Consider the following 25,867-nt stretch of genomic DNA (forward strand, 5'->3'; position numbering starts at 1 on the left):
ATCTGTCTGCCCGTCTGTTCAATGTAAAAAAAAAAAAAAATCCGACTTCATATTTTGCAGGTTGCAAAGTTCTGGTACATTGGATCCTTTTTAATCTTATGAAATTGAACAGTTTTTTTTTTCGTTAAGAAATACAATAATAGAACCTTTAGACTTATTTTGTAATTATCTAACTTGTTCATTATCACTATCAGTAATGAAACGAATAAATGCTCAGCCACTAGAAAAACTATGTTGTATTCTTTACTTTTAAAAAATGTCGTCGTCACTGTTGAATAGCACCGCAGTGAATAGCTGTGCTCAACTGAATTGGGCTGCATTCTCTGACTCTCAAAGTTTGTCTCTTTCTATTGGGTCCCCGAAGGCTTTCTAGAAAGCGATAGAAACAATCACCTGTCTGTTTCACGGGTGATATTGACGTGCGATGTTCGTACTAGTACTGTCCTTTGTTCTTGTCCACAGTTGACACGCTGACCTGTGTAACACGTGTCGATATTGACGTGCGATGTTCGTACCAGTACTGTCCTTTGTTCTTGTCCACAGTTGACACGCTGACCTGTGTTACACGTGTCGATATTGACGTGCGATGTTCGTACCAGTACTGTCCTTTGTTTTTGTCCACAGCTGACACGCTGACCTGTGTTACACGTGTTATCTGATCGCACACACGGTAACTTCTATTGCTATAACAGTTATAAAAGTATGCTCAGTACGCTAGATCATGGTCCTTTAGTGGACTAATGGGGAATGGGATTTCTGGGAAAGGGTTTTCATGCTGCCTTTAGGCACTCAGCAAAAACAATACAGCTTAAGTTTGTGCATGGAACTCGAGCTCCCTTGAAAGGTAAATAAGAGGGGGGGGGTTTGCCACAAATCCCACATATTATCTTATCTTATCTTATATAATACAGAAGTTACTTCAAAAAAGAAGATGATTACGTCCTACGCGTCATGCATTTAGTCATGCATATTAACCAATGACTTAAATTCTGCCAAGTCACTGGTTTTCCTGGCTATCATCAGTGTACTATCAACTGCATACTATCATATGTGGTCTTAAGTCTTGTCTTACCCACCCACCACCTCTAAGAAGATGTTGTGTTGTTCTTACAATGTTATTCCCCCCCCCCCCCTCTAAAAATAGGAACACTACACTTTTGATGGAATCTCTCCAGTTCTAAAAACCTTCAGGTCATAGAGCCATTCTTAAAATTGGTGAGAACTTTTTCTTTTGGTTGACAGATATGGATTTTCTTGTGCAGAGGATGAAATAATTAATCAATGACTTAAACTCTGCTAAGTCGTTGGTTTTTCTGGCTGATTCAGGCAACCCATTCCATTCTCTAATGGCACTAGGGAGAAGAAGCAATTGTACGAATTTGTTCTATCGTATGGAATAAGAAATGTGCCTCAATCTTTGCGTCTTTCTGAGTATTTCATTAGGTTTTGTTTTTCTATTTGTAAGTTATAGTTTAGTGTTTTATGTATTACAGCTACTTTAGATTTGAGCCTTTTTGTTTTCAATTATCTTCTTTTTGTTTTCTAATGTCAAATCTTAGAAATAAAACTAATCAGATATGTTCACTAGTAAACTAAATAAAAACCTTTGAAAATCCTTTTTTTTTTTTTGTTAAAACTACGGTATATAATGCTAAATGCAGCTACGTAGGCAATCTGTACGACATGGCTAAAATCTACTTAAAATTGCTATGTGTGTGTTTTGCTACATATTAGTGTAACGGGTTGTTACGTAAATGCTCATTATATATGCCGCTCCTTTGGATACATCAGCTGCGTGGAGAGGGGGGAACAGATGTGTGGGCGACATCGTTCCAACCACAGCTAATGCCCAGGCATTCATCTCACTTCCATGAGATGATCCATAGTCCCTTTGCGATTGAAGGAGGCCATAGAAATATATATATATATTTATTTATTTATTGGGTGGGGGATGACTAAGTGCTTGCGCTGAAAAATTATGATTAAAGTGAGGAGGATTCGCGCAACACGTCGACCTGACTCTCTCGCCCTAAAGCCCATCATTTTACGGTAGCAAGATTTGGTCAAGACGTCCGGGTATAAGTTTGGGTGGAGTGGATGACCAGAGACTTTCTGTGTGTCATGTCCTGCTCTCACCTTTGCTCCAAGTAACTGTAGCATGAGCAGCGGCCACACCCCGGAAACGGATTTGACTGGCTGGCTAAACTAGGTAGAAGGTATATGTCCGTGTGAAGTCTGGACTTGGCGTCCTGTGCGAAGTGTCACAAAACTAGACACATATCGGGAAAATTAATAGTGGCATGACCAAATACAATAAAAACAATTATAATACTTATATACAGCTTATAAAGGCGATTGTTTTTCTCTAAATAATAAATGAATGTTGGATTTTAAAAAACAATAAAACTTTTTTTTATCTCCCCCCCCCCTCCTTTTTCATTCCACTCGAGAAAGAATCCTGGTTAAGCGAATGTATTGATTTACCATACTTTATAATAGTATTCCAATGAAAAAAACTTTAAATCTAGACTTAGAAGACGATGCGTACAAATTTTCCTGAACATTCATTTATTGAACTCTTCAAGAAATGCGGAAATTCCCGAAGACATCTAATCCGTTTAAGCTAAAGATGTTCTTGTCCTCTTTAGACAAATTTTAATTATTTTTTTTTTTTACTTTGAAAAATTATAAGTTAAAACTAGAGTTTTCCTGTGTGGCCAACGAGCTAATAATACTTTTTTCCAAATGATATACAACAACTTAAATTTCTAGGAAAATCGTTAGAGCCGTGTACAAGCAGGTTTCAGGTTCCACGAAGATACGAGTTGAATAGAGGTAATGTAAAAATGTGTGGCATCAAAAAACACAAGTTTTGAACACGCCTGTTTCTTGTCAATAGATCAGTATTGGCTTTACCATAGACTATATATATATAGTCTATGACTTTACTAACAGCTTTAGCAATATACAAACACCATGTTTCTAGCCAAATTCAATTTAGTGTTTTGTTTTACAGTATTATGTAAGTTATTATTGATATATATATATGTACATTAAATCTGGCTTCTGAATTTAAAAAAAAAAACTAATTCGAAAGGTATGGAGCAGATACTGTAATACTTAGACCTAGACTCTAGATTATCGTGCTATTTCAATTATTTCAATAATCATGTTAAAATCTAATAATAATAATAATAATAATAATAATAATAAAATAATAATTAAAATTATAATAATCTTTATTATCATGAGGATAATACAAAATATAATAGAAAATATTCGTGTAAGTCTCCGATATTACAAATAGACCTTTGTCCACTTTATGACAATGTCTCCAATCTGATCTTATCTTATCCTTTAAAATACAGACTTTGCTACAAAAAAAGAAGATGATTACGTCCTAAGGGTCATGCATTTAGTCATGCATATGAACCAATGACCTAAATTCTGCTAAATCTGCTTTTTAACTCTTCATGAGTGAAGGTGCGGTCGTATAGTGTTAAAGATGGCTTCAAAATCAAGGTGTCTCGGGTTCGAATCTCGGTGAAGTCTGGAAATTTGAATTTTTAGGACACCCATTGAGTCCACCCAACTTTAATGAGTACCTGACGTTAGTTAAATAAATTAAAGGCTGCTGATCGTTGTGCTGGCCACATGACATCCTCGTCAACCGTTGGACATATAAACAGATGATCCTTTTATCAGCTGCCCTATAGGTTGCAAGGTATGAAGGGTGTACTTTATCTTATCTAATCTCTTCACGGGTAGAACATGGACGTTGAAAGGCTATTTCATAAAAGTCTCTTATGAATTTTCTAGACATTTTAAAGTTTATGTATATCTTTGAAAAAAAACAACAACAAACAACAAACAACAGCAAACAATTGGTCAGATAGTGAAAACTCTGGTTTGGCTCTTATAACTTTAGACAATTTTATCATATTACAATTAAATTTGGCTTTTATCTTCTCATTACAGTAAGCACCTAAAATATTTTTTAGTATTCTTTAAAAAGTTGAATATATAAATAGAGGTACATTATCATTATGTCCAACATCATCTGCTAGACTTAATAGAAGAATTTAATTGCGCCAAAGCTCACAGTAAAGAATATTTTGAACAGTGAAGCATAACAAGAAATAACTTGGATAAAAGAGAAACCGGTATGTATATATATGCTACAGAAGGATCCTAGGCATCACATTTAAAGACCGCATCACAAACCAAGAAATCAGAGACAGTGTTACTGCAGCGATAGGAGCCCATGACGACCTGCTAACTATTGTAAAAAGACGGAAGCTTAAAACCTATGGCCACATTACAAGAACTACGGGGCTCGCAAAGACCTTCCTTTAGGGAACAGTACCAGTCAAAAGAAGAAGAGGCAGACAGAAAAAGCGATGGGAGGACAACATTAAAGAATGGACGGGCCTGCCATTGAGAGAGGTTCTAAACAAGGCAAAAAAAGGGAGGAATGGAGAAAGACGGTCGACAAGTCTTGCCTGGTGCCCCAACGGTCCAACAGACTAAGGGATATGTAAAAAAAAAAGGTTAAAAAAATTGTTTAGCATAACAAAAGTGTTACACTATACACAAAATACACTCGATTTAATCATTATTTATCTATAAACATGTTGTTGTGTTTTAGTCTGGGCAGCTCGGTCAGTTCAGATGAAGACAACTCTCGCTCGCCTGACAGCCATGTGTAGACTAAAGTCTAACTTTACCTTGTACACGTTTGAAAATAAGACCAAGTGTTTGTGGTTCAACAATTTTAGAGACACATTTCAACAAGCTAAATCAAGATGTGAAGGTCTGTAGAAAGTTTGATACAAGCATTCGATTTTTATAACTACACTAGCAGTGCACACCGGCTACAGCCGTTGATTTGTTCTCAGGCTTCTTATGGTCGGAACTCTCCCTTCCTTTCGTTTTGAATTGTAATAAACGGGTGTTATGAACATAAAGATAAGAGAGTCAATAACCATGTCTGTATAGTATGGTTTAATACACTAAATGACTACACAACACACATTTCGTGAACACATTCTCACGGACGAGTTACAAGCACATGTAAACACAAGAACGATAGCCGATACAGAATATAATTTCATAACATTCACCCCCGGTTCAAATAAAGCTAACTAGTATTATAAACAATGAAAGAATTAAGTAAGCGTAGAATAATAATAGAGATCAAGTAAACAAACAATGTAGCATGACATAATGTAACATGTTTATATCACATGGTAAATCAAATAGCTTATTAAAATATATCATGATAGATCAAATATCACATTAAAGTCAAGTCAACAAAACCAAATGAAAGTAGTAAAATAAACAAATGTCATTTTGGAGACAAAACTGAATGTCAAAGTAAGAGCACTAGTAAGCTGATGAGCTTTTACACTTTGTAGTTGGGCCTAGTTCTCCTTACTCTAAGATTGTAGGTATGTGTAGTTTCATCTGCTTGAGTTTCGGACGGTCTGGCTATGTCTTCGGTGGTGCTGGTGGTTTCTTCCGGCATGATAGAATCAGTAGGTTGATTCCTGGGAGGTGAGCTTTGGATGGGGCAGCCAATAACAAGCTCTGTTGTACTCTGATTCTCATTTTCTATAACTTTTTGTTCCTCCCTAGGGGCTAACATTCGTAATGAGACAGTTTCCTCTCGGCCGTTTGGTGTTCGGATAACAGCGTACTGAGGGTTGCATGTTACCAAATCAACTTCCTCTGTTATGGGATCATATTTAGATGATCTAACGTTCTTCTTCAGCAGGACAGGACCTGGACTGGTCAACCATGTTGGCAAAGATGTCCCGGAACCACTTCTTTGGTTGAACCCAAGAAGTCGTTCATGTGGTGTCCTTTTAGTTGCAGTGCATAGTAATGACCGGATGGACTGCAGAGCATCATTTAGTACTAGTTCCCATTTAGCTATGTCCAATTCCTTAGAATGTAGAGCCAAGGTGATGGCTTTCCATAAAGTCCCGTTAAGTTTCTCTATTTGTCCGTTTCCTCTTGGGCTACAAGGGGTCGTTCTACTGGTTGCAATTCCTCTCTCGTGGAGGAAATGCTGCACCTCTGTAGACATAAACGAAGTTCCCCTGTCAGTGTGGACGTACGCTGGAAATCCAAATAGGGCGAATAGTTCATTGAGACATTTAACAACCGTAGAGGAAGACATATCAGGACATGCAAATGCAAATGGGAATCTAGAGAATTCATCTATAACGGTAAGTAGATATCTATTTCTTGAAACAGTAGGGAGAGGTCCCTTGAAATCCATACTAATTCTCTCAAAAGTGTGAGTTGCTTTAATCAGTTCTCCGGTCGGCTGTCGAAAAAAACTAGTTCTGCACAAGCTTGACATTGTTCTATTACAGTTCTGACGTCATCACAGGAAAATGGAAGATTTTTAGTCCTTACGTAGTGCAATAGTCGAGTAACGCCCGGGTGGCAAAGACTAGTGTGCATCAATTTAAGGTCATTGCGAGTGATGGCAGATAGATAGTTTCTGGTAAATGTATCAGCTACAGTGTTCTGCTTGCCAGGGCGATAGATGACGTCATAGTGGAAACACGAGAGTTCAAGCTTCCACCTTTGGATTTTTTTCATTTTTAATTTTTCCTTTGTTTGACCTGTCATACATGAAAGAGACAGATCGCTGATCCGTAACAAGTGTGAACACTTTACCAACTAAGAAATGTTTCCATTTCCTCAGCGACTCAACAATGGCATATGCTTCTTTCTCAACTGAAGAATGTTTTCTTTCACTTTTTGTTAATGAGCGAGAGAAGAAAGCAACGGGCCGGCCATCTTGGTTGAGGGTAGCTGCAATGGCTACATCAGAAGCATCCGTCTCAACGGTTAAAGGGCGATTCGGATCAATAGTATACACGGCGGCTTTTTCAAGCTCATTTTTCAAACTTTCAAATGTTCTTTTGACTTCTTCGGAGACAGGAAATTGTTGATTTCTTGTTAACAGGCTAATTTTTGTTGAAAAGTTAGGTATCCACTGTGAGTAGTAAGCCAGAAGACCCATTACTCGTTTCTGTTCACGCATGTTCACTGGTACGGGTAATTCCCTTAGAGCGCGAAATCTCTCAGGATCCGGCTTAAGTTGTTCTTTGGAAATCTCGTATCCTAACAGTCTCACTTTAGCAGTGCTAATTTCACTTTTTGTTTCATTAAGAGTGATTCCGTACTTTTGAGCACTATCAAGAAATCGCTGTAAGTTTTGGTCGTGTGATTCAGAGTCCATACCGCAGATGGTCACATTGTCCACATAAGCAAAAGTGTCAGTGAGTCGTTCGTCTTCGATGATTTTGTCAATCGTACGCTGAAAACAGGCGACTCCATTCGTAACGCTAAACGGAATCCGACGGAATTGATACAGTTTCCCACATGCTTCGAAGGCTGTGAACGGCCTTTCCTCTTCTTTTATAGGAATCTGATGGTATGCACTTTTCAGGTCTAAAGTGCTATATACAGAAAATTGCGAAATCTTTTCCGCCAGTTCGTCAATTCTGGGCATAGGGTAGGCGTCTAGTAGAGTGAACTGGTTTATGGTTTGGCTGTAGTCCACAACCATTCTTTTCTTATGTCTGTCATTTGTTGTGACTAGGACTTGTGCACGCCAGGGAGATTTAGATGGTTCAATAATTTCATCCTTTATTAGTTGTTGAATTTCCTTCTCTATAAACTTTCTATCTGGAAATGAGTATCTGCGAGACCTTGTAGCCACTGGGGTACAGTTTGGTGACAGATTACTAAATAGGCTAGGAGCCTCTACCTTCGCTGGCTGGAGAGTACTCAGGCACAACGATGGTTTCTGACCATCGAAAGGAATAAACAAGTTTTGGTGCAAACTTATAAAGTCAAGTCCAAGAATTACGTCAGAGCATAAATTTTCTAGTAGGGAAAGTCTAACTCCCTCGTATCGTTCATTTTTGAGACGTATGTTTGCGTAGTTATGTCCTTGAGTGATTCGAGATAGATGGGTGGAAGCCATAAAGATTCTGTTGCCTGAGGAACATGTCTGCCATTTGTGCTTCTTAGCGATGTGCGTCGAAATATAACTTTCACAGCTCCCAGTGTCTACTAGGGCTTTTAATGGCACGTTGTTGATGCAAATAGGTATTGTAGATTTGTTTAAATTCAAAGGCTGCACAGTAGCGATAGCCGAAACTGTTGAAGATCTAGATTTGCAAACTCTTTGAAAGTGACCCTTTTTGAAGCACTGATTGCATGTCACTTCCTTTGCAGGGCATTGAGAGCGGGGATGCTTAGCCCTGCCGCAAAAGTAACACTTGCACTTATTTCATGTGTGTGTGAATTGCTTGCACTTTGAGGAATCATTACATTTGGCAAGGGTGAGGCCGAAGAATTGGTGAGAGTAGTTGCCGCGCAATTAGTTTCCGGCTGTGATGATTCATACTGTAGTGAGTGCTGATAAGCATGTTCTAGTAAGCGAGCCTCCTCGAAGGCGTCCTTTAAACTCAAAACAGTCTTTTCAAGTAGACGTTTTCGAATGCTGTTGGACACTAGTCCATTGATAAACGAATCTCTAATAGCCTCTTCTCGGTGTTGTTCAGCAGTCACCGCTTTAAAGTTGCAATCTTTGGATAAAATTCTTAATATCTGCATGTAGGCGTCTATCGTTTGACCTTGCTCTTGTTTGCAAGTAGCTAACCTGTGCCTAGCAAACACCTCATTCTTTGGTTGAATGTAGATGCCTTCATAGCTTCATCAAATGTCTCTTTATCAAGTATCATTTGATGTACAGCAGGAGAGATATAGTTTATTAGTAGTTTCTTAGTATCAAGATTGTCTACTGATACTACTGATATACAATTTTCAAACGTTTCATACCAGTGCTGCCAATGCTCTGCTGCTTGAGGTGCTGTGGGCTCGATGTCAAACTTCTCTGGCCGAAATATCCTATCCATTTCGAAATTCTTACAACTTCACAGTTTTGCATTCAGTGTATTAAATTGTTATGAACATAAAGATAAGAGAGTCAATAACCATGTCTGTATAGTATGGCTTTAATACACTGAATGACTACACAACACAAATTTCGTGAACACATTCTCACGGACGAGTTACAAGCACATGTAAACACAAGAACGATAACCGATACAGAATATAATTTCATAACAACGGGCAACCTAACAGACCTTTTTTTTTTAATTATGGTATTTTTTTACAATGTAATTTTACGCCCGCTCTCTTTCTCTCTCTATCTCTCTCTCTCTCTCTCTCTCTCTCTCTAACCTCAATCTGTTTATTTTGACCTGCACATTTTAATTTCTCCGACATAGACTTTTGACTTGACTTGATTTGGGTTGACCCGCTTCATAATGTGGCCCTGACCGTGACCTCCGTGACCCCGCTGCCCTGACACACTCGCGCATTCATACTTTGGGCCCGTTAATTCTAGTAGCACTTTCACTTATCCGCTCCCTACCCCCTTCGTCCATTAAACAAAAAGTTAGTTCTTCGTACACTCTATAATCTTTCTTCAGCTTCTCAATTCAACCTATATTATATTTCGACCGTGACCCCCCCCCCCTTTTTTTTTTGGTTAGTTTTACTTTTTTTCTTAAATGCTAATGCAAGCCAAGTACGGTAAACAACACCGCATACATTTCTTCATACCATCAATTTCAGGTCAAGTGGATACCTAGTGTACATCCCGAAGGCTCCAACCAAATGCAAACATTATTGTTTCCATTTCTACATTATTTTAGCTTTTTGTTCTCAAAATAAAAAGGAATATCAATTCGGTTTTATTTATTGTAATCGTTTATCTCAACCCTGTGAATGTAGCGAAATGACAATAGATCTAGATTTATCTTTTCAAGGCTATTAAGATTTACTTTTTTTTTTTGTTTTTGTTTTTGTTTTTTGACAAATTTACAAATTACCATTCCTGCTCTCTCTCTTTCGCTCATGAGAAAAGAAAAAGAAAAAGACTGAGTTATTTTATTACTGCTATTAGGAGTGGTTTAGTTTTTTTTATATAGACCGCGTCTCTAAGGAAGTGAAAATAACATTAGGTATAGGCCTTCAAAAAATAAGTAGACTTAGAGGCCTACAAAAATAAGTAGACTTAGAGGCCTACAAAAAAAAGTAGACTTAGAGGCCTACAAAAAATAAGTAGACTTAGAGGCCTACAAAAAATAAGTAGACTTAGAGGTCTACAAAAAAATAAGAAGACTTAGAGGCCTACAAAAAATAAGTAGACTTAGAGGCCTACAAAAAAATAAGTAGACTTAGAGGCTTACAAAAAATAAATAGACTTTGGGAAAAACAAAAAAAAATTGCTTTGAAGAAACGAAATGTATGCTATCCTTTTTAAGTGCTTTTTAAGTGGATTGCGGCCTTTTTGGGGAAATACCGAAAAGAAAATATACAGTTTTAATACAAGGCTTCCGTTTTTTTTCGCAAAACTGCTCAGAAAGACAAATACAAAAGGTCCATTTTTGTTCCATTTGTTGCTAAAATTTGTACAAATACTCCATCTTCTCTAGTGTTAAAAGAGTATGGCCTGAATCAGCCAGGAAAACCAGCGACTCGACAGAGTTTGTCATTTATTACCATTCATGACTAGATTGACCTAGGGCACGTCAATTATCTTCTTTTTTTAAGCAACCTCTATAGTTTACAAGATAAGAGATTCAAAAAACGTGACAGACAAACAGCAGCACCAAAAAAAAAAAAGGTAATTTTCTAAAGGAGCTGATAAAAATAGGAATATACTTTTTGGAAAATATTTGAAAACCTATATATATATATTTTCAAGTTGACTAGTCAAACAAAATTTGTAATTGACGAAGAAATAACATAAGAGAGGCAACTCAACAATATACAGCTGTTTATTTACATGGGGACATCACAAATACATAGAGCAACATCTGTCCTGAGCACAGTTCTTCATCAGCTCTAGACGGAGCTTCTGTCTTTTTTTTTCTTATGTCCACATCCTCCTATATTTAGTCTCTAATAGTGCGCACCTTCTGCACTATCTTGAATGGCGGTGTGCATTGAAAGGTTATAACAATGTCTAATAGTTTGATGTTTCCAATAGTCCTCTGCCATAGACTTATATATATTACTCTAGACTGAACATGGAGATTTTTTAGCACTACAAAAAATGTCGTGAAAATGTTTTAGAAAGTTGGATCAAGGTGTTGTTTTGTAAAGTAGTTAAAAGAAGTAAAGTTGTTTTTTTTTCAACCCTAACCTATGTAACATATAATTTAATTTTTAGATCTAGATCTAGTAATTGAACATCAAAAATAAGAGTACTCTCGTCTCATAATTGGCCCCAAATCACCCCAATAGAAAGAAAACTATATGGAGAGCTCCCTGATTTGGAAACCACTGCGCAATTCATCTCATGTATTGGTCTAGTCATATGAACACTCCAACATAACAATGAGAACGATGAAGAAGAAGAAGTCTCATAATTATTATTTTGCAATTTTTAGATACACAATCTAGAAAGATCTAGGTAATCAATCTATTTAAATGTACGTAAGATGATTTAAATCAACATAAATTATTTCGATCTAGGATTTTTGAAACTTTATCTCAATGGAAACCAACAGGAAATGGCTTTGTCTCATATATTTGCGTGAATATCCGAGAAATGATTTTGCATTATTTCTAAACTTTGAAAACTAAAGATCATTACTTTTCTAAGAGAGAAAAGATTGGTTGGGTCGACTCCCCTTAGAGCCTGAAAAAAGATTTACGTACATAAAAATCTATATATGTATAGGTCTGTGAATCGATCAGTCGATCAGGATAAGAATTTATTTCCGGTTTCGAGTCTAGATATAATGTAGAAATCTATGGTCTCTGCTTTGTCAATGTACTTTGCATTGTTTGTTTTTGTTTTCAGATTTAGGAGCCTATTTGGCAGTAATAAAAAGCTACAAGGAGTATGTCATTTTTTCTACGAATAAACGCAGCGAATGGACATGGATAGGATTGGACGATATCCAAAAGGAAGGCGTCTACATGTGGCAAGATGGAAGTCGTGCAAGACAATTTCCTTACGTTCATTTCTCAAGTATACAAATCTTAACTATACCTAGGTTTTGTAGCTAATAGAAACAAGGGATTTAATTCACGAATCCCACTGTTAACTCATTTAGTCTAAGATATGAAAATGTAAATGTTTGGCACTAAAAGTTGTCACCTCCATTCACATTTTCGAAAGGGCAAAACCTAAGACCTGGCTGGACACGGATCTCGAAAACGGCTATAACGATTTTTCTATAAATTTCACTGTTGATGTCCTGTGTCATTTTACGTCTCGAGAGACGATCTTTTCCCTTTGCAACTTCTTGTGTGACTAAAGAGGCCAATCCTTGATACTGTTGATGTATAAAAGTAACAAAAAAAAATTAAGGTTCCCCTGTCAGACCTTAAGATCTATGGCGTATAATGTAGAGGTCATCTGTCCATATCAACCACGGTTCACGAGGATGTTATGTGGCCGTCACAACGACCAGCCGCATTGAGCTGAAAACGAGGCTTGACTGTGGATGTACATCGTTGGGAAAACTAATGATTAGCTCATTGGTCACACTGGAAACGTTTGACCGTGATAATTTTTCAAAGTATAAAAAGAAATTACATTAAATTTGGCTAGACAACGATAACATATTTATCATGAACAAACTATTCATTTTGGATTCTATTCATTAAAGAGTTTAATAATTTAATAAAATAAATAATACAATGATCACATATATTTTGCGGATCGTCTTCTAAGACTATATATAATACTTCTATGTTGTAATATTATAAAGTCTAGTAGATTTTTGCATTCACTTTGGCCTAAGTGAAGTTAACCAGTTTTTTTTTTCTAAGGGCGGGTGTAATAATGTTTAATTTTTTTTAAATCATTAGTTATTAATAGCAAAATAATTGCTCTATAAGTTGCATATAGGAGGTATTGTCTTTAAAAAAATATGTGTTTCTCATATTTTTTTAAATTAAGTAATGATTACCACACAAAAAGTAAATCACAGTAAAAGTAACCTGCTCTTTGTTAGCACCTTGATTTTATAATTCTACTTGGGGTATACTAGATTCTAGCTGGGGAATCTAGATCCAGAGTGCGGTTCGTCTTCTAAGACTATATAATACTTCTATGTTGTAATATTATAAAGTCTAGTAGATTTGTGCATTCACTTTGGCCTAAGTGAAGTTAACCAGTTTTTTTTTTTCTAAGGGCGGGTGTAATAATGTTTCATTTTTTTTTTAAATCCTTAGTTATTAATAGCAAAATAATTGCTCTATAAGTTGCATATAGGAGGTATTGTCTTTAAAAAAATATGTGTTTCTCATTTTTTTTAAAATTAAGTAATGATTTCCAAATGAGGCAAAATGTAGACGAGATCAGATAAATGAAACACAGGATCGCAGCCTAGCGGAAGAAGCCTATAGGGAAGCAGATCTGAAAGTAAAGAGAAGCTGTCAGCAAAATAAACGGGACTGGATTGAACAGAAGGGACAAGAGGCACAAGCAGCTGCAAGCAGAAATGACACAAAAACCCTCCATCGTATTGTCCGAGATCTCACTGGAGCAAAGAGTGGACATGGGGCACCAATAAAAGACAAGCAAGGCAAAACTTTGTTAACGAAAGAAGAACAGGATGCAAGATGGGTAGAGCACTTTAAAGAGACCCTTAACCAACTGTCGCCAGACCTAACTTACATATTCAGGACCCCTCTCCAGACAATGATCTCAAGGTCAAGACAGACCCAATAACTGCTGAGGAGGTTACCATGGCCATAGCAGTGCTAAAGAATAACAAAGCACCAGGACTAGACATGATATCAGCAGAAATGCTAAAATATGGGGGACAGTGCATTGTTAACAGAATGACTGATCTCTTAAATCTCTGTAGGCGAACTTCAAAAGTCCCAGAGGACTGGCAAAAGGGAATGATTGTAAAGCTTCCAAAAAAGGGCAACTTGGCAGACTGCAACAACTGGAGGGGCATTACTCTCCTCTCTGTCCCGGGCAAAGTTTTCAGCAGTGTTTTGTTGAGACGGCTTCAACAGTCTGTAGATGAAAGGCTCAGAGAAGAACAAGCAGGTTTCCGAAGAGGCAGATCATGTACAGAGCAGATTTTCGTTTTACGAAATATCATAGAACAAAGTCTTGAGTACCAACAACGGCTAACGATCAGTTTTGTGGACTTCAAAAAAGCGTTTGATAGTGTCCACCGAGAATCACTATGGAAAATAGTTAGAGAATACGGTATCCCAGAAAAATTCGTCCAGATCTTACAACACCTTTACAGTCCGTCTAGTTGCTGCATTAAAACAGAAGAGGGAACATCAGAGTTTTTTACAATTGAGACAGGTGTGAGACAGGGGTGCATCTTATCTCCCTTCCTTTTCCTCCTAGCCATCGACTACATAATGAGGAGAGCAATGAACCAGACTGCCTTTGGTATGCCATGGCATGAACAACTCCGATTGACGGACTTGGACTTCGCTGATGATGTTGCACTACTCGGGGCTACAAATAAATGCATTCAAGAAATGACGGAGAGCCTAGACAGAGAGGCTACCAAAATTGGCCTCCGCATAAACTTGGATAAGACTAAAATTATGCGAGTTGGATATAAGGCAAAGGGTGTCCCCGTCAGACTTGGCGAATCAAAGCTTGAAGAGCTGGACAAGTTCACGTACCTTGGCAGCATCATAAAAAATGATGGAGATGCTTACCATGATGTAGCATGTCGAATGGGAAAGGCAGGGAGCATTTTCCAAAGGCTGCAGCCTATTTGGACTATCCAAGCCATTGGACTCGAGACAAAAATACACCTTCTCAACACAATCGTCATTCCAACTGCTACATATGCATGTGAGACGTGGAAGTCATCTGTCAAAATTGAGAAAAGACTAAATGTGGCTCAACAGAGATGGCTGAGACGGATTTTGGGAGTCAGTTACACAGACCGGATCTCAAACAAGGAAATCCTATGCCGAACTGGGAGTCGAACACTTAGTGAGGTTGTGACTGAGCGTCGCATGAGGTTTGCGGGACATGTTCTACGTCAAAATGAATTACGCACACCAAGAGTTGCGATAACACGGAAGCCAAAACGAGGAAAGCGCAAACAGGGACGTCCTCGTATTACCTGGCGACACACCTTATGGAGGACCTCAGAACAGTGGACACCAGGTGGGAGGAGGCTTCAGACATTGCCAGTGACAGATCATTATGGAGACAGCTTGCCGCCCAATGCGCCGAACGGCGCGGGAGGACCTAAGTCTAAGTCTAATGATTTCCACACAAAAAGTAAATCACAGTAAAAGTAACCTGCTCTTTGTTAGCACCTTGATTTTATAATTCTACTTGGGGTATACTAGATTCTAGCTGGGGAATCTAGATCCAGTGCAAAATATTCAATGAAAGTAGTCAAGACTAGAATACTGGATCTAGATAAAGATATATCTCTGATATTGTGTATTGAAAATTTGTGAAAGTATTTTCTATGTTTATTGCCATAAATAAATTCTTGAAGTCCAGCTAATGTTTTCTACTTAAGACGGTGCATAAAGTGTTCCTGGACGCCTATTTATTTATTTAACTCTTTACTGAAGGCATGCGGAAATTCCCACTGACATGTTTTATAAAAAAGAAATTTAAAGATGATCATTGTTGAAAAATTTAACTGGTCAAACCAAAGTTTTTTGTGTAGTCAATTTGCTAGTTATTCTTTTTTCAAAGTTAAACATGAACAATCAATTTTATAGGACAATTGTTACAGTCATTTTCGAAATCCGTGTCCAGGTTCCTTAACCCATGAAGAGTTTGCAATCGAATAAGAGGAATTGTAAAAAAGGTTTTAAGTAGTTATAAAAAAAACAGTCGCTTATCTTAATAAAAACACTTCGCTTATCTTATAAAAAAACACTTCACCTATGTTATTTAAAAAAAAAAAAAGTTTGCTTATAACAAACTAGTCGACCGGCGGCGTAGCATACGCCGCTATTTTGCATGGCTTGCCTTAGGTCACTGCAACCTATGCGTCTGCAATGTGCCCCGCACTTTCATAGGACCCGCGCCAGTTCTAGGTGTATAAAATATTAAATTAAACCATTTTATAACTTATAACAGATTTCCTGCAGACTCCTGTAGATTTACCAGGAGCTCCTGGAAATCCCCTGAAATAGCAAAATATACGTAAAAGTTCTGGAAATATCTAGAAATTATTAAAATCTTTTGAAAACTTATACAAATCTCCTGAAATATATAGACAAAAATTGTCATTTTGGGGTGTCATTCAGTATGGAAAACGCCCATCATATGCGCCGCGATTTAAAAAAAGCGGCATTATAAATTACCCGTAATTGTGTAATCTGGTGAAAGAAGCTTCTCACGCCTCAAACTAATGAAGAATTTCTTGAGGTCAACAATTCTCGTAGATAGATTGAAACATTTGGTAATTCTTACTCTTAAGCGTGATCTATGTCGGAAACAGAATTTTTATGATATACTGTATGACTAATTATTATATACAAACTCTTACATTTCAATTATTATCCGTATCCCTACCCAAACTTGGCCCCGCGAAATCCGTTTACTAGGGTTGTGGTACCTGCTTACGAAAACAAAAGTGCCGCTCATGATGTTTGTTTCTAGAAAGGAAAGAGTATATAATATTTCGGGGGCTTCTGACAGGCTTCCATATAGATGCTGTATTTAACAGTGCCTGGGTAAAAACAGAATGGAGCAAAGGCACCTTTGATGGAAGTGTTCGAGGCGCCTTAGAAGCCTCATTTGAAGGCTACCAATAGCGCTTTTGGCTTTAGCCAGATTCTTTGTGATATCATTGCCAGATAACCAACTGCCCTAATTCAACTGTAAGCGATGTTCTCTCTGAAAGTCAATCTGGCATTATTTTCCTTCATTATAAAGCTGGAAATCAAACATGTTTCCTTTTTCTTATCCTAGATGCTTTCCATCGTGTAAATTCTGTATCGGTGTCTGCTAGATCCATCGTGTACATTCTGTATCGGTGTCTGCTAGATCCATCGTGTACATTCTGTATCGGTGTCTGCTAGATCCATCGTGTACATTCTGTATCGGTGTCTGCTAGATCCATCGTGTCCATTCTGTATCGGTGTCTGCTAGATCCATCGTGTCCATTCTGTATCCGTGTCTGCTAGATCCATCGTGTCCATTCTGTATCGGTGTCTGCTAGATCCATCGTGTCCATTCTGTATCGGTGTCTGCTAGATCCATCGTGTCTATTCTGTATCGGTGTCTGCTAGATCCATCGTGTCCATTCTGTATCGGTGTCTGCTAGATCCATCGTGTCTATTCTGTATCGGTGTCTGCTAGATCCATCGTGTCCATTCTGTATCGGTGTCTGCTAGATCCATCGTGTCCATTCTGTATCGGTGTCTGCTAGATCCATCGTGTCCATTCTGTATCGGTGTCTGCTAGATCCATCGTGTCCATTCTGTATCGGTGTCTGCTAGATCCATCGTGTCCATTCTGTATCGGTGTCTGCTAGATCCATCGTGTCCATTCTGTATCGGTGTCTGCTAGATTCATCGTGTACATTCTGTATCGGTGTCTGCTAGATCCATCGTGTCCATTCTGTATCGGTGTCTGCTAGATCCATCGTGTCCATTCTGTATCGGTGTCTGCTAGATCCATCGTGTCCATTCTGTATCGGTGTCTGCTAGATGTGCTCGCTTGCTGCCATGATTATATTCATGTTCAAATGATTTTAGCTTTATTAAATAATTTTAATCTTTTACATTGCTGATAAGGAAAATCTTGCAGAAAAGATTTACTGATCATGTTGATTCGATTTAATGTATATGTCTATTAATTAACAATAGAATAGTCTAAAGTCAAATTCTTTAGTTTATTATCGAGACCATTCGCCATAGTTATTTATTTTTATATAACTCAATTTAAAAAAAAAAAAAGGAAATCTTTGAATAACATTATGGTCGTCCTAAAGGTTTGTCCGCCTGCTTGCAATGCAGACATTGCACAATAGGTAGTGGCGGCCCTGGAGATGATATCACCTTTTTTTTAAAAAAAATACTTTTGTTTGCACTTTTTTTTAGGAACAGGAATCCCACCAGTTCCAGGAGCAACACCAGACGTTTGCGACTGCGGTCAATTCATTTATTGTTACGACCTGTGCATTGGGCGAGGAATATATATGCAAAACTGTTCTGTGTTTGCCTACTCTGTCTGCGAGATTCAGTAATGATAATTAACAAAGCTTATTCAACTCACTCTATTGTCTGTCTGTCTGTCTGGTAAAAGGTTTGAACATGTTATTTCTCCCACACTCATTCTTAGATCAAGTTGAAACTTGGCACAATTATTCATTGGCGTAGGCAATACATGAATCAATGTAAAAAAAAAGGTACCAATTAGTCAATTAATTTTTTGGTTATTAATTATTTTGTTTGATAATAAAAGAAAAATTAATCCTCCAGTATTCACAGATATTGCTAAATATGTAGGGATGTTGTCCCGTTAGACAAGTGTAGACGTTATTTCTACCACACCTATTCTCGGATCAAGTTGAAACTTTCAACAATTATTTATTGTACCTAAGAAATCTTGAATCAATTAAACAAATCAACATAGTATATTAATTATTGGTAATTAATTATTTTGTTTGATATTGAATAAGGGAAATTACTGCCACATTATTGAGATATAAAGTATATATAGTTATTTAAAGAAAAACAGTATTTTTGTATTTTGCTTATTTTTTTCTTTTCATCTGAATGTGATTATCTTATCTGAAGCAGGACTAAAAAGTCGTTTTTGCGCGCTTCTCTTTGTCCTGACGTTTTGGTACTTTCCTCGTTTTAGGGCCGCCGTTTCGACTGCGAAATTTTTGCTGCAAAACATTTTGCACATACCTATATGATCAGTTAATAGCACAACTCAAAAGATGACCGCAAGTTATGCGTTTATATTGTATCTCTGTGTCACAGTACTCTCGTTGTTGGAAGTGCTAGAATATGTTACAGGTGCTCTTGTTGAATATTCTTGAAATGTCAGATGTTACAAGAATCACTGCGACGTGCCGGAATATTAGTAAATGTATATCTCTAGATCTAAATGCTATCGAGATTCAATAAACGAAGATCCAATTCAAATACAGAACTTTAATTCAACAAGTGTATATACAGAATATACAAAATAAACTGCATCAAATAAATACCTTCTTTCAAAGCTCAATCATAAAACATATTTAGAATAATACTAGATCCAATAAAATACAAGACTTGTCACTGCAAGTTATAACTCAAAACTAAAATGCGTCTTATCTCTATGGAAATTTCTCTACGACTGAACATTCTAGATCGCGCGTTTTCCTTAGCCTCTTCTTAGACGCTTGCCTTTAACCAATCAAATTATTTCCTGTAAGATGTAACGCTATTGATAGACTCCTGTCAGATTACGTCATGGGGAATTTTAAACTACACTTTGGTTTATTTAAATTGATACGTGACACTGTTTATATTATGTGTAGCTCTGTTTACTTTATGTGTAGCTCTGTTCACATAATGTGTAGCTATATTATCATAATGTGTAGCTCTGTTTACTTTATGTGTAGCTCTGTTCACATAATGTGTAGCTATATTATCATAATGTGTAGCTCTGTTCCCTATTTGCCAATGGGAAGTAACAAAAAATCCACAAACCACATAAAAATATCCTACATTATTTCATGTTGACAAGGAAATTATAGACGGCAATACCAGGAAACAAAGGAGCTTTGGTCTTATGATGCATTGCAGAGTTATCAGGACAAATGATGAAAAGCACGTCTAGGAAAACAATACATTAGCCAGTTATCAGAAAGAAAGAAGGAAAAGCACGTCTAGGAGAACAATACATTAGCCAGTTATCAGAAAGAAAGAAGGAAAAGCACGTCTAGGAGAACAATACATTAGCCAGTTATCAGAAAGAAACAAGGAAAAGCACGTCTAGGAGAACAATACATTAGCCAGTTATCAGAAAGAAAGAAGGAAAAGCACGTTATAGGAGAACAATACATTAGCCAGATATCAGAAAGAAAGAAGGAAAAGCACGTCTAGGAGAACAATACATTAGCCAGTTATCAGAAAGAAAGAAGGAAAAGCACGTCTAGGAGAACAATACATTAGCCAGTTATCAGAAAGAAAGAAGGAAAAGCACGTCTAGGAGAACAATACATTAACCAGATATCAGAAAGAAAAAAGGAAATGCGTGTCTTGAAGATCCATACATTAGCCAGTTATCAGAAAAAAATAGGAAAATTAGATCAATGTACCAGACAAATTTCGAAAGTACGGAAAATAGAGGCTGGTGGGGTTGGCACGGACTCCTCGATGTGTTGACTTTTCTATTCAATTCCTATTGACGTATCTCTCCTGTATGGTATTGACATCAGCTCCATTATCCATTTGAAACCTTATTTGGTGACTATTAGCTGTCATAACTGCTGTCAGCCTTTTAATTTTGGCGTCCTCACATCAACCATTTGTTTGCGATCATCGTGACCTCATCTATTGTGCAATGTTTCTCAAACTGTGTTCCGCAGAGCTCAAGGGTTCCGCAAGTTCTAAATAGGTGTTCTAAGAGCTATTGGAGTAATTTGACAAGAACAAAAATAATTGTATTGCCTCGTCTCAGTAACGGAAACAAAAGTATAACAACGTAACTTTTAACTTTGGACTGATCTATATTGCGACTCTATTTGAAACCAAGATCAACCATTCAGTTATATCTGGTCTAGTTGGTCTGAAGAGTACTAGAGTACTTCAAACCAAGCTATCATTATTTATCTCGTATGGGCAGGGACTAATTCACGGAAGGGGAAACAGGCTGGAGACTTTTTGTGTTACCACCTGTAGTTTTTAAAAGGCTTGACCCTTCATTAGTCTCGAGGGCGGCGGCTAAACAGTTTCAACATTCGCTCTAGGCCCTGACAGACGCAATCTCTACAGATGAGAGTGCAACAACCTTGTCAACAAGAGTTCAGCACTTCCCATAAATCCACACCAGCAGAGCTCTGCACCAGGCGAGAGTGAGAGTCAGCCAGGAAGAGTCGGAGATTTCCGAAACGTTAACCCTTTTCGGAACACACCGAGATCAAGAGGGTGAACTTACTCTAGTTAGCAGAGGACACCAGAGATGTCGAAGATAATGGTCCACCATCCATCGACCTATATTTTGACCTCTATGCACCACCATTCTTTGCCATTCTGATTCCTACCCAATTTTGTAGATAGCTCATAGCTAGGCCAGTTCTGGACTTTGCTGAATCGCATCTATGTTGCCTTAATCATAAGCAGCTCTGGGACAGGTAGGACATTTCTAACAGGCATAGTAACGTATGAATATTACTGATAGATAAATATAAAAAATCGATCCTTATCTTTCCGCGGTGGCCGAGTGATAAAGAACTTGGCTTCCGAGTCGTAGGGTCCCTGGTCGAATCCTTGTGAAGACTGATTTTTTTTTAATTTTCGGGATCTCTAGGGCGCCTCTGAGTCCACCCAGCTCTAATGGGTGCCTGACATAAGTTGGAGAAAAATTACGGGGTTACTGGATCCGATTTTGGGTAAAAAAATCGATTTTTCAATTTTGGTGTAATTAAATAGGTGGACATGTATTTTATAAACTGGCACCAAAAATTTTCTAAAAAATAGCATTTTTTATTGAAAAAAAGCATTTTAATGATGCGTGGTGAACACTATTTTCCATATTTTTCTTAATACAAATTCACTGTTTTTGAGTGAATGCATTTTTTGTGACCCCCCTGTAACATATTTCTAAAATCTCTAGAACTAATATAGATAAATGTGTCAAATTTGGTACACATATTCAGAGATAAATAATACAGAGAATCAGCTAGTTTTAATGACTTTAGCTGAAGAAGTTTTTAATATATGATCTTTTGGGAAAAAAAATGTGGATGCATTTTACAGGAAAAAAAATCCTTTTTTAAAAAATCATAAAATGCACAATACTAAGGGAAAATGTATAAAATTTAGCTAGCTCCTTCCAGCCACCTTTATACTTTAAGGTGTAAGTATTTTTAGCTTTGAAATTTATCTATTTTTAAAAATTTTAGAATTTTCCTATATGAACTAATTTTTGTTTATTTTCAAGATGGCTGCCGTTACCATGGCAACCCGGAAACATTAGACAACATTCAATATATATTTTTTATTATTGAGTTGTCATATGATATAATATAACAATAGTTATTAAGTTAAAGCAAAAATAAAAAAAATAAATTTCGCTATCCAGACTGCAGGCACGACATGGCCTAAATTGTGCCGATGTGCCTAAAATCAAAATCAAATCAAATAGACCTTTACTTACAAAAACATGACAAAAAAAAAGGCATGTCAAATTACTAAAATAAAGTGGAGTCACGGGCCACTACAGACGTGTGTGAGCGACAACCAAGCACATCTAGCATAAGTATGTCTTTATTAGATCTACTTAATGAGCGAAACTTCTTGCAGTCGAACTGTTTTGATCAACAGAAGACGTCATCGTAGCTATAGTTAAACGCTCTTCGAATTTTCGACCTTTTTAACGAGCGCAAAACGGGTCGAATTCTTGGTTTGGCGGATACATATTAAATGTTCGATTCATTTTTTTAAAATAATGTGTCGATGTTTTTAGTTAATACATATTCTGATATGAAATGCAAATACAATCGTAGAAAAAATGACTCTTCAAGCATCTCTCCACGACCCGTCAGCATTACATGCTGAGAAAATCTCAATTCTAATGGAATCTCAATTTTCCACAAGAAGTCTCTTTAAATAATCCATGCAATAAAATAAATAACTTTTCTATTTTAAAAGTCAGTTATTCGTCGGAAAGAAGGAGGGCACTGTAAAGTCAAAACGATTAAATCATGTACGGGTCCTCTCAACCTTCCATATTTATTGCTAATGGTTGTAGTTGATATTGAAGAAGGTAAGACGCGACAGTGTAAGAATGTTATATAAAGAATACTAGCTTATATTTGGCGGTTTATATGTAAATTGCATCTGTGCTGCTTTAATAAATAGTAAAATATCTATAAAATATTTTATATTCAAATAAAGCCACATTTTTTCTCACATGTATGAGTAATTAGATTAATTGGCTTCTCATAACTATGAAGGGCCTAGATACTGGCGTCAGGGCTAATTTAGCGTTAACAAAATCCCGCCCTTCTCCCCCCCCCCCCCATTAAAAAATTAAATTATTTTTTCAAAACGAACACGCTGTTCTAAACTGTTTGGAAAAAAAACAAAAACATTTGAAGGTGAAATTTTGTTCCATGAGTTAATAAATAAATAGTATGTTGAGTTATTGGCCTTCATTTGTTTTTTGCTTATGACCTTGTATGATAATTTGAATTGCATTACTGCTTTAAGATGCCTTTTTTTACTTTCATCTGGTTGTGTCTCTCGCTTCCATAGAGTTAGGCCATTTTTATTATATGTTTAGGGTCCTTCGGTTAAGTAGGGCTACTTTGCATATTTTAAGTGCGTTCATGCCAAGTTTCATCAAGATTTGTTGAATGGTCTTGATTTCCATGCAAAACATATATACATAAATACACTCATACACTCATACATACATACATATATGCATACATACATACATACATACATACATACATACATACATGTATGCATGCATACATACATACATACATACATACATACATACATACATACATACATACATACATACATACATACAATACATACATACATACATACATACAATACATACATACATACATACAATACATACATACATACATACATACATACATACATACATACATACAATACATACATACATACATACATACAATACATACATACATACATACAATACATACATACATACATACAATACATACATACATACATACATACATACAATACATACATACATACATACATACAATACATACATACATACATACATACATACATACAATACATACATACATACATACATACAATACATACATACATACATACAATACATACATACATACATACAATACATACATACATACATACATACATACAATACATACATACATACATACATACATACATACATACATACATACAAACATACATACATACATACAATACATACATACATACATACAATACATACATACATACATACATACATACATACATACATACAATACATACATACATACAATACATACATACATACATACAATACATACATACATACATACAATACATACATACATACATACAATACATACATACATACATACATACAATACATACATACATACATACATACATACATACATACATACATACATACATACATACATACATACATACATACATACATACATACATACAATACATACATACATACATACATACAATACATACATACATACATACATACATACAATACATACATACATACATACATACATACATACATACATACATACATACAATACATACATACATACATACATACATACATACAATACATACATACATACATACATACATACATACATACATACATACATACATACAATACATACATACATACATACATACATACATACAATACATACATACATACATACATACATACAATACATACATACAATACATACATACAATACATACATACATACAATACATACATACATACATACATACATACAATACATACATACATACATACATACGTAACAGTGCTCCACAGCCACATGAACAAGTGTGCGAGATGAACCATAGTCGTTCTGCGACTGAAGGAGGCCAACCAAAATACATACATACTCATTACAATTAATATTATATTTTAGATGGGGGTCTGGAAATTTAAGCACCGGATATTTAGGCACCGATATTTAAGCACCCGGATATTTAGGCACCCGGAAATTTAGGCACCCGGAAATTTAAGCACCGGATAATTAAGGACTTTTTGACTAGGTGGAAACTTAGGCACCGAAAATTAGGCACTCTTTAATAACGACCTTAATTTTGAACATAATTAAAAAGTTTTAACGTATATTTTATCCTTAGGCTTTGGGCTATTGGTTACGTTATAAAAAATAGCAACTATAACGATTTCTAACTGCATTTTTATGATACTAAAGTAAAGCTCTCAAAACGGGGAAAAAAATAATCATGAGAATGTGTGGGGAAAATGACTCCGAGTTAACTGTCATTATATAATATAGACATCACAGGATACAGGGGAGGGGAGGTAGAGATAATTCTCCTCTCATTGCTTAAATTATGACCTATATAAGACCTATATAATTATTTTTCTGTTTTCATGTCAATTTTTATTCAGTATTTTTGTATTACATTTGCAGACCCTAACGATGGGGGAAGGGACTACGTACTGCTTCAAGAAAGAATCTCAGAACAAAAACTTTGGATCATTCAGGAATGCTATGACATTGCCAAATATTTTAGCAGCATAACAAGACTGGCATTACTCACAGTCTGCGCCTCGTTTGTTTGTTCCAAGGCTATATATTGTTGTATTTTTTTATATTTAGGACCTTGTCAAATATTTAAAAAATAAAACAAACTTTAAGAGTATATTTTTTTAGAGGTTTGCTATTCTGACCTGACGTATTTGTATTGTTCCAGCTTTCTTCTTATAATAAACTAGTGACACAATATCAAAATAAAGTTAATTCATGTAAATCGTTTTAAAAAATCAATATATGCCTATATATATATATATATATATATATATATATATATATATATATATATATATATATATATATATATATAT

The 25,867-nt window shown here is 36.3% G+C and overlaps 2 protein-coding genes across 6 annotated transcripts in view; one reads left to right on the forward strand and one right to left on the reverse strand.

The window, feature by feature from the left end:
- The window catches only part of LOC129928237 (fibrinolytic enzyme, isozyme C-like), a 142,773-nt gene that overhangs the window by 74,431 nt on the left and 42,475 nt on the right, over nucleotides 1-25,867 (reverse strand). The window lies entirely within an intron of this gene.
- On the forward strand, nucleotides 2,862-25,665 carry LOC129928238 (CD209 antigen-like protein E). Of its 2 annotated transcripts, XM_056041625.1 has the most exons (5): nucleotides 2,862-3,022; nucleotides 4,649-4,813; nucleotides 11,912-12,082; nucleotides 18,130-18,271; nucleotides 25,434-25,665. In XM_056041625.1, exons 1-5 carry the CDS (start codon nucleotides 2,977-2,979, stop codon nucleotides 25,438-25,440), a joined length of 531 nt encoding a protein of 176 aa, XP_055897600.1. In that variant the 5' UTR covers nucleotides 2,862-2,976; the 3' UTR covers nucleotides 25,441-25,665. The 2 variants fall into 2 exon arrangements, with proteins under 2 accessions (XP_055897600.1, XP_055897599.1); XM_056041624.1 differs by lacking the exon at nucleotides 18,130-18,271.

Source organism: Biomphalaria glabrata, chromosome 9, assembly GCF_947242115.1.
Source record: "Biomphalaria glabrata chromosome 9, xgBioGlab47.1, whole genome shotgun sequence".
NCBI classification, from domain to species: domain Eukaryota; kingdom Metazoa; phylum Mollusca; class Gastropoda; family Planorbidae; genus Biomphalaria; species Biomphalaria glabrata.

Bases quoted from the DNA above. Each gene is read 5' to 3' on its own strand.
- LOC129928238 (XM_056041624.1), top strand. From the start codon at position 2,977: ATGTTTCTAGCCAAATTCAATTTAGTGTTTTGTTTTACAGTATTAT. The intron at 3,023-4,648 runs GTAAGTTATTAT...GTTGTGTTTTAG, and splicing joins GTTTTGTTTTACAGTATTAT to TCTGGGCAGCTCGGTCAGTT. The intron at 4,814-11,911 runs GTCTGTAGAAAG...TTTTGTTTTCAG, and splicing joins AGCTAAATCAAGATGTGAAG to ATTTAGGAGCCTATTTGGCA.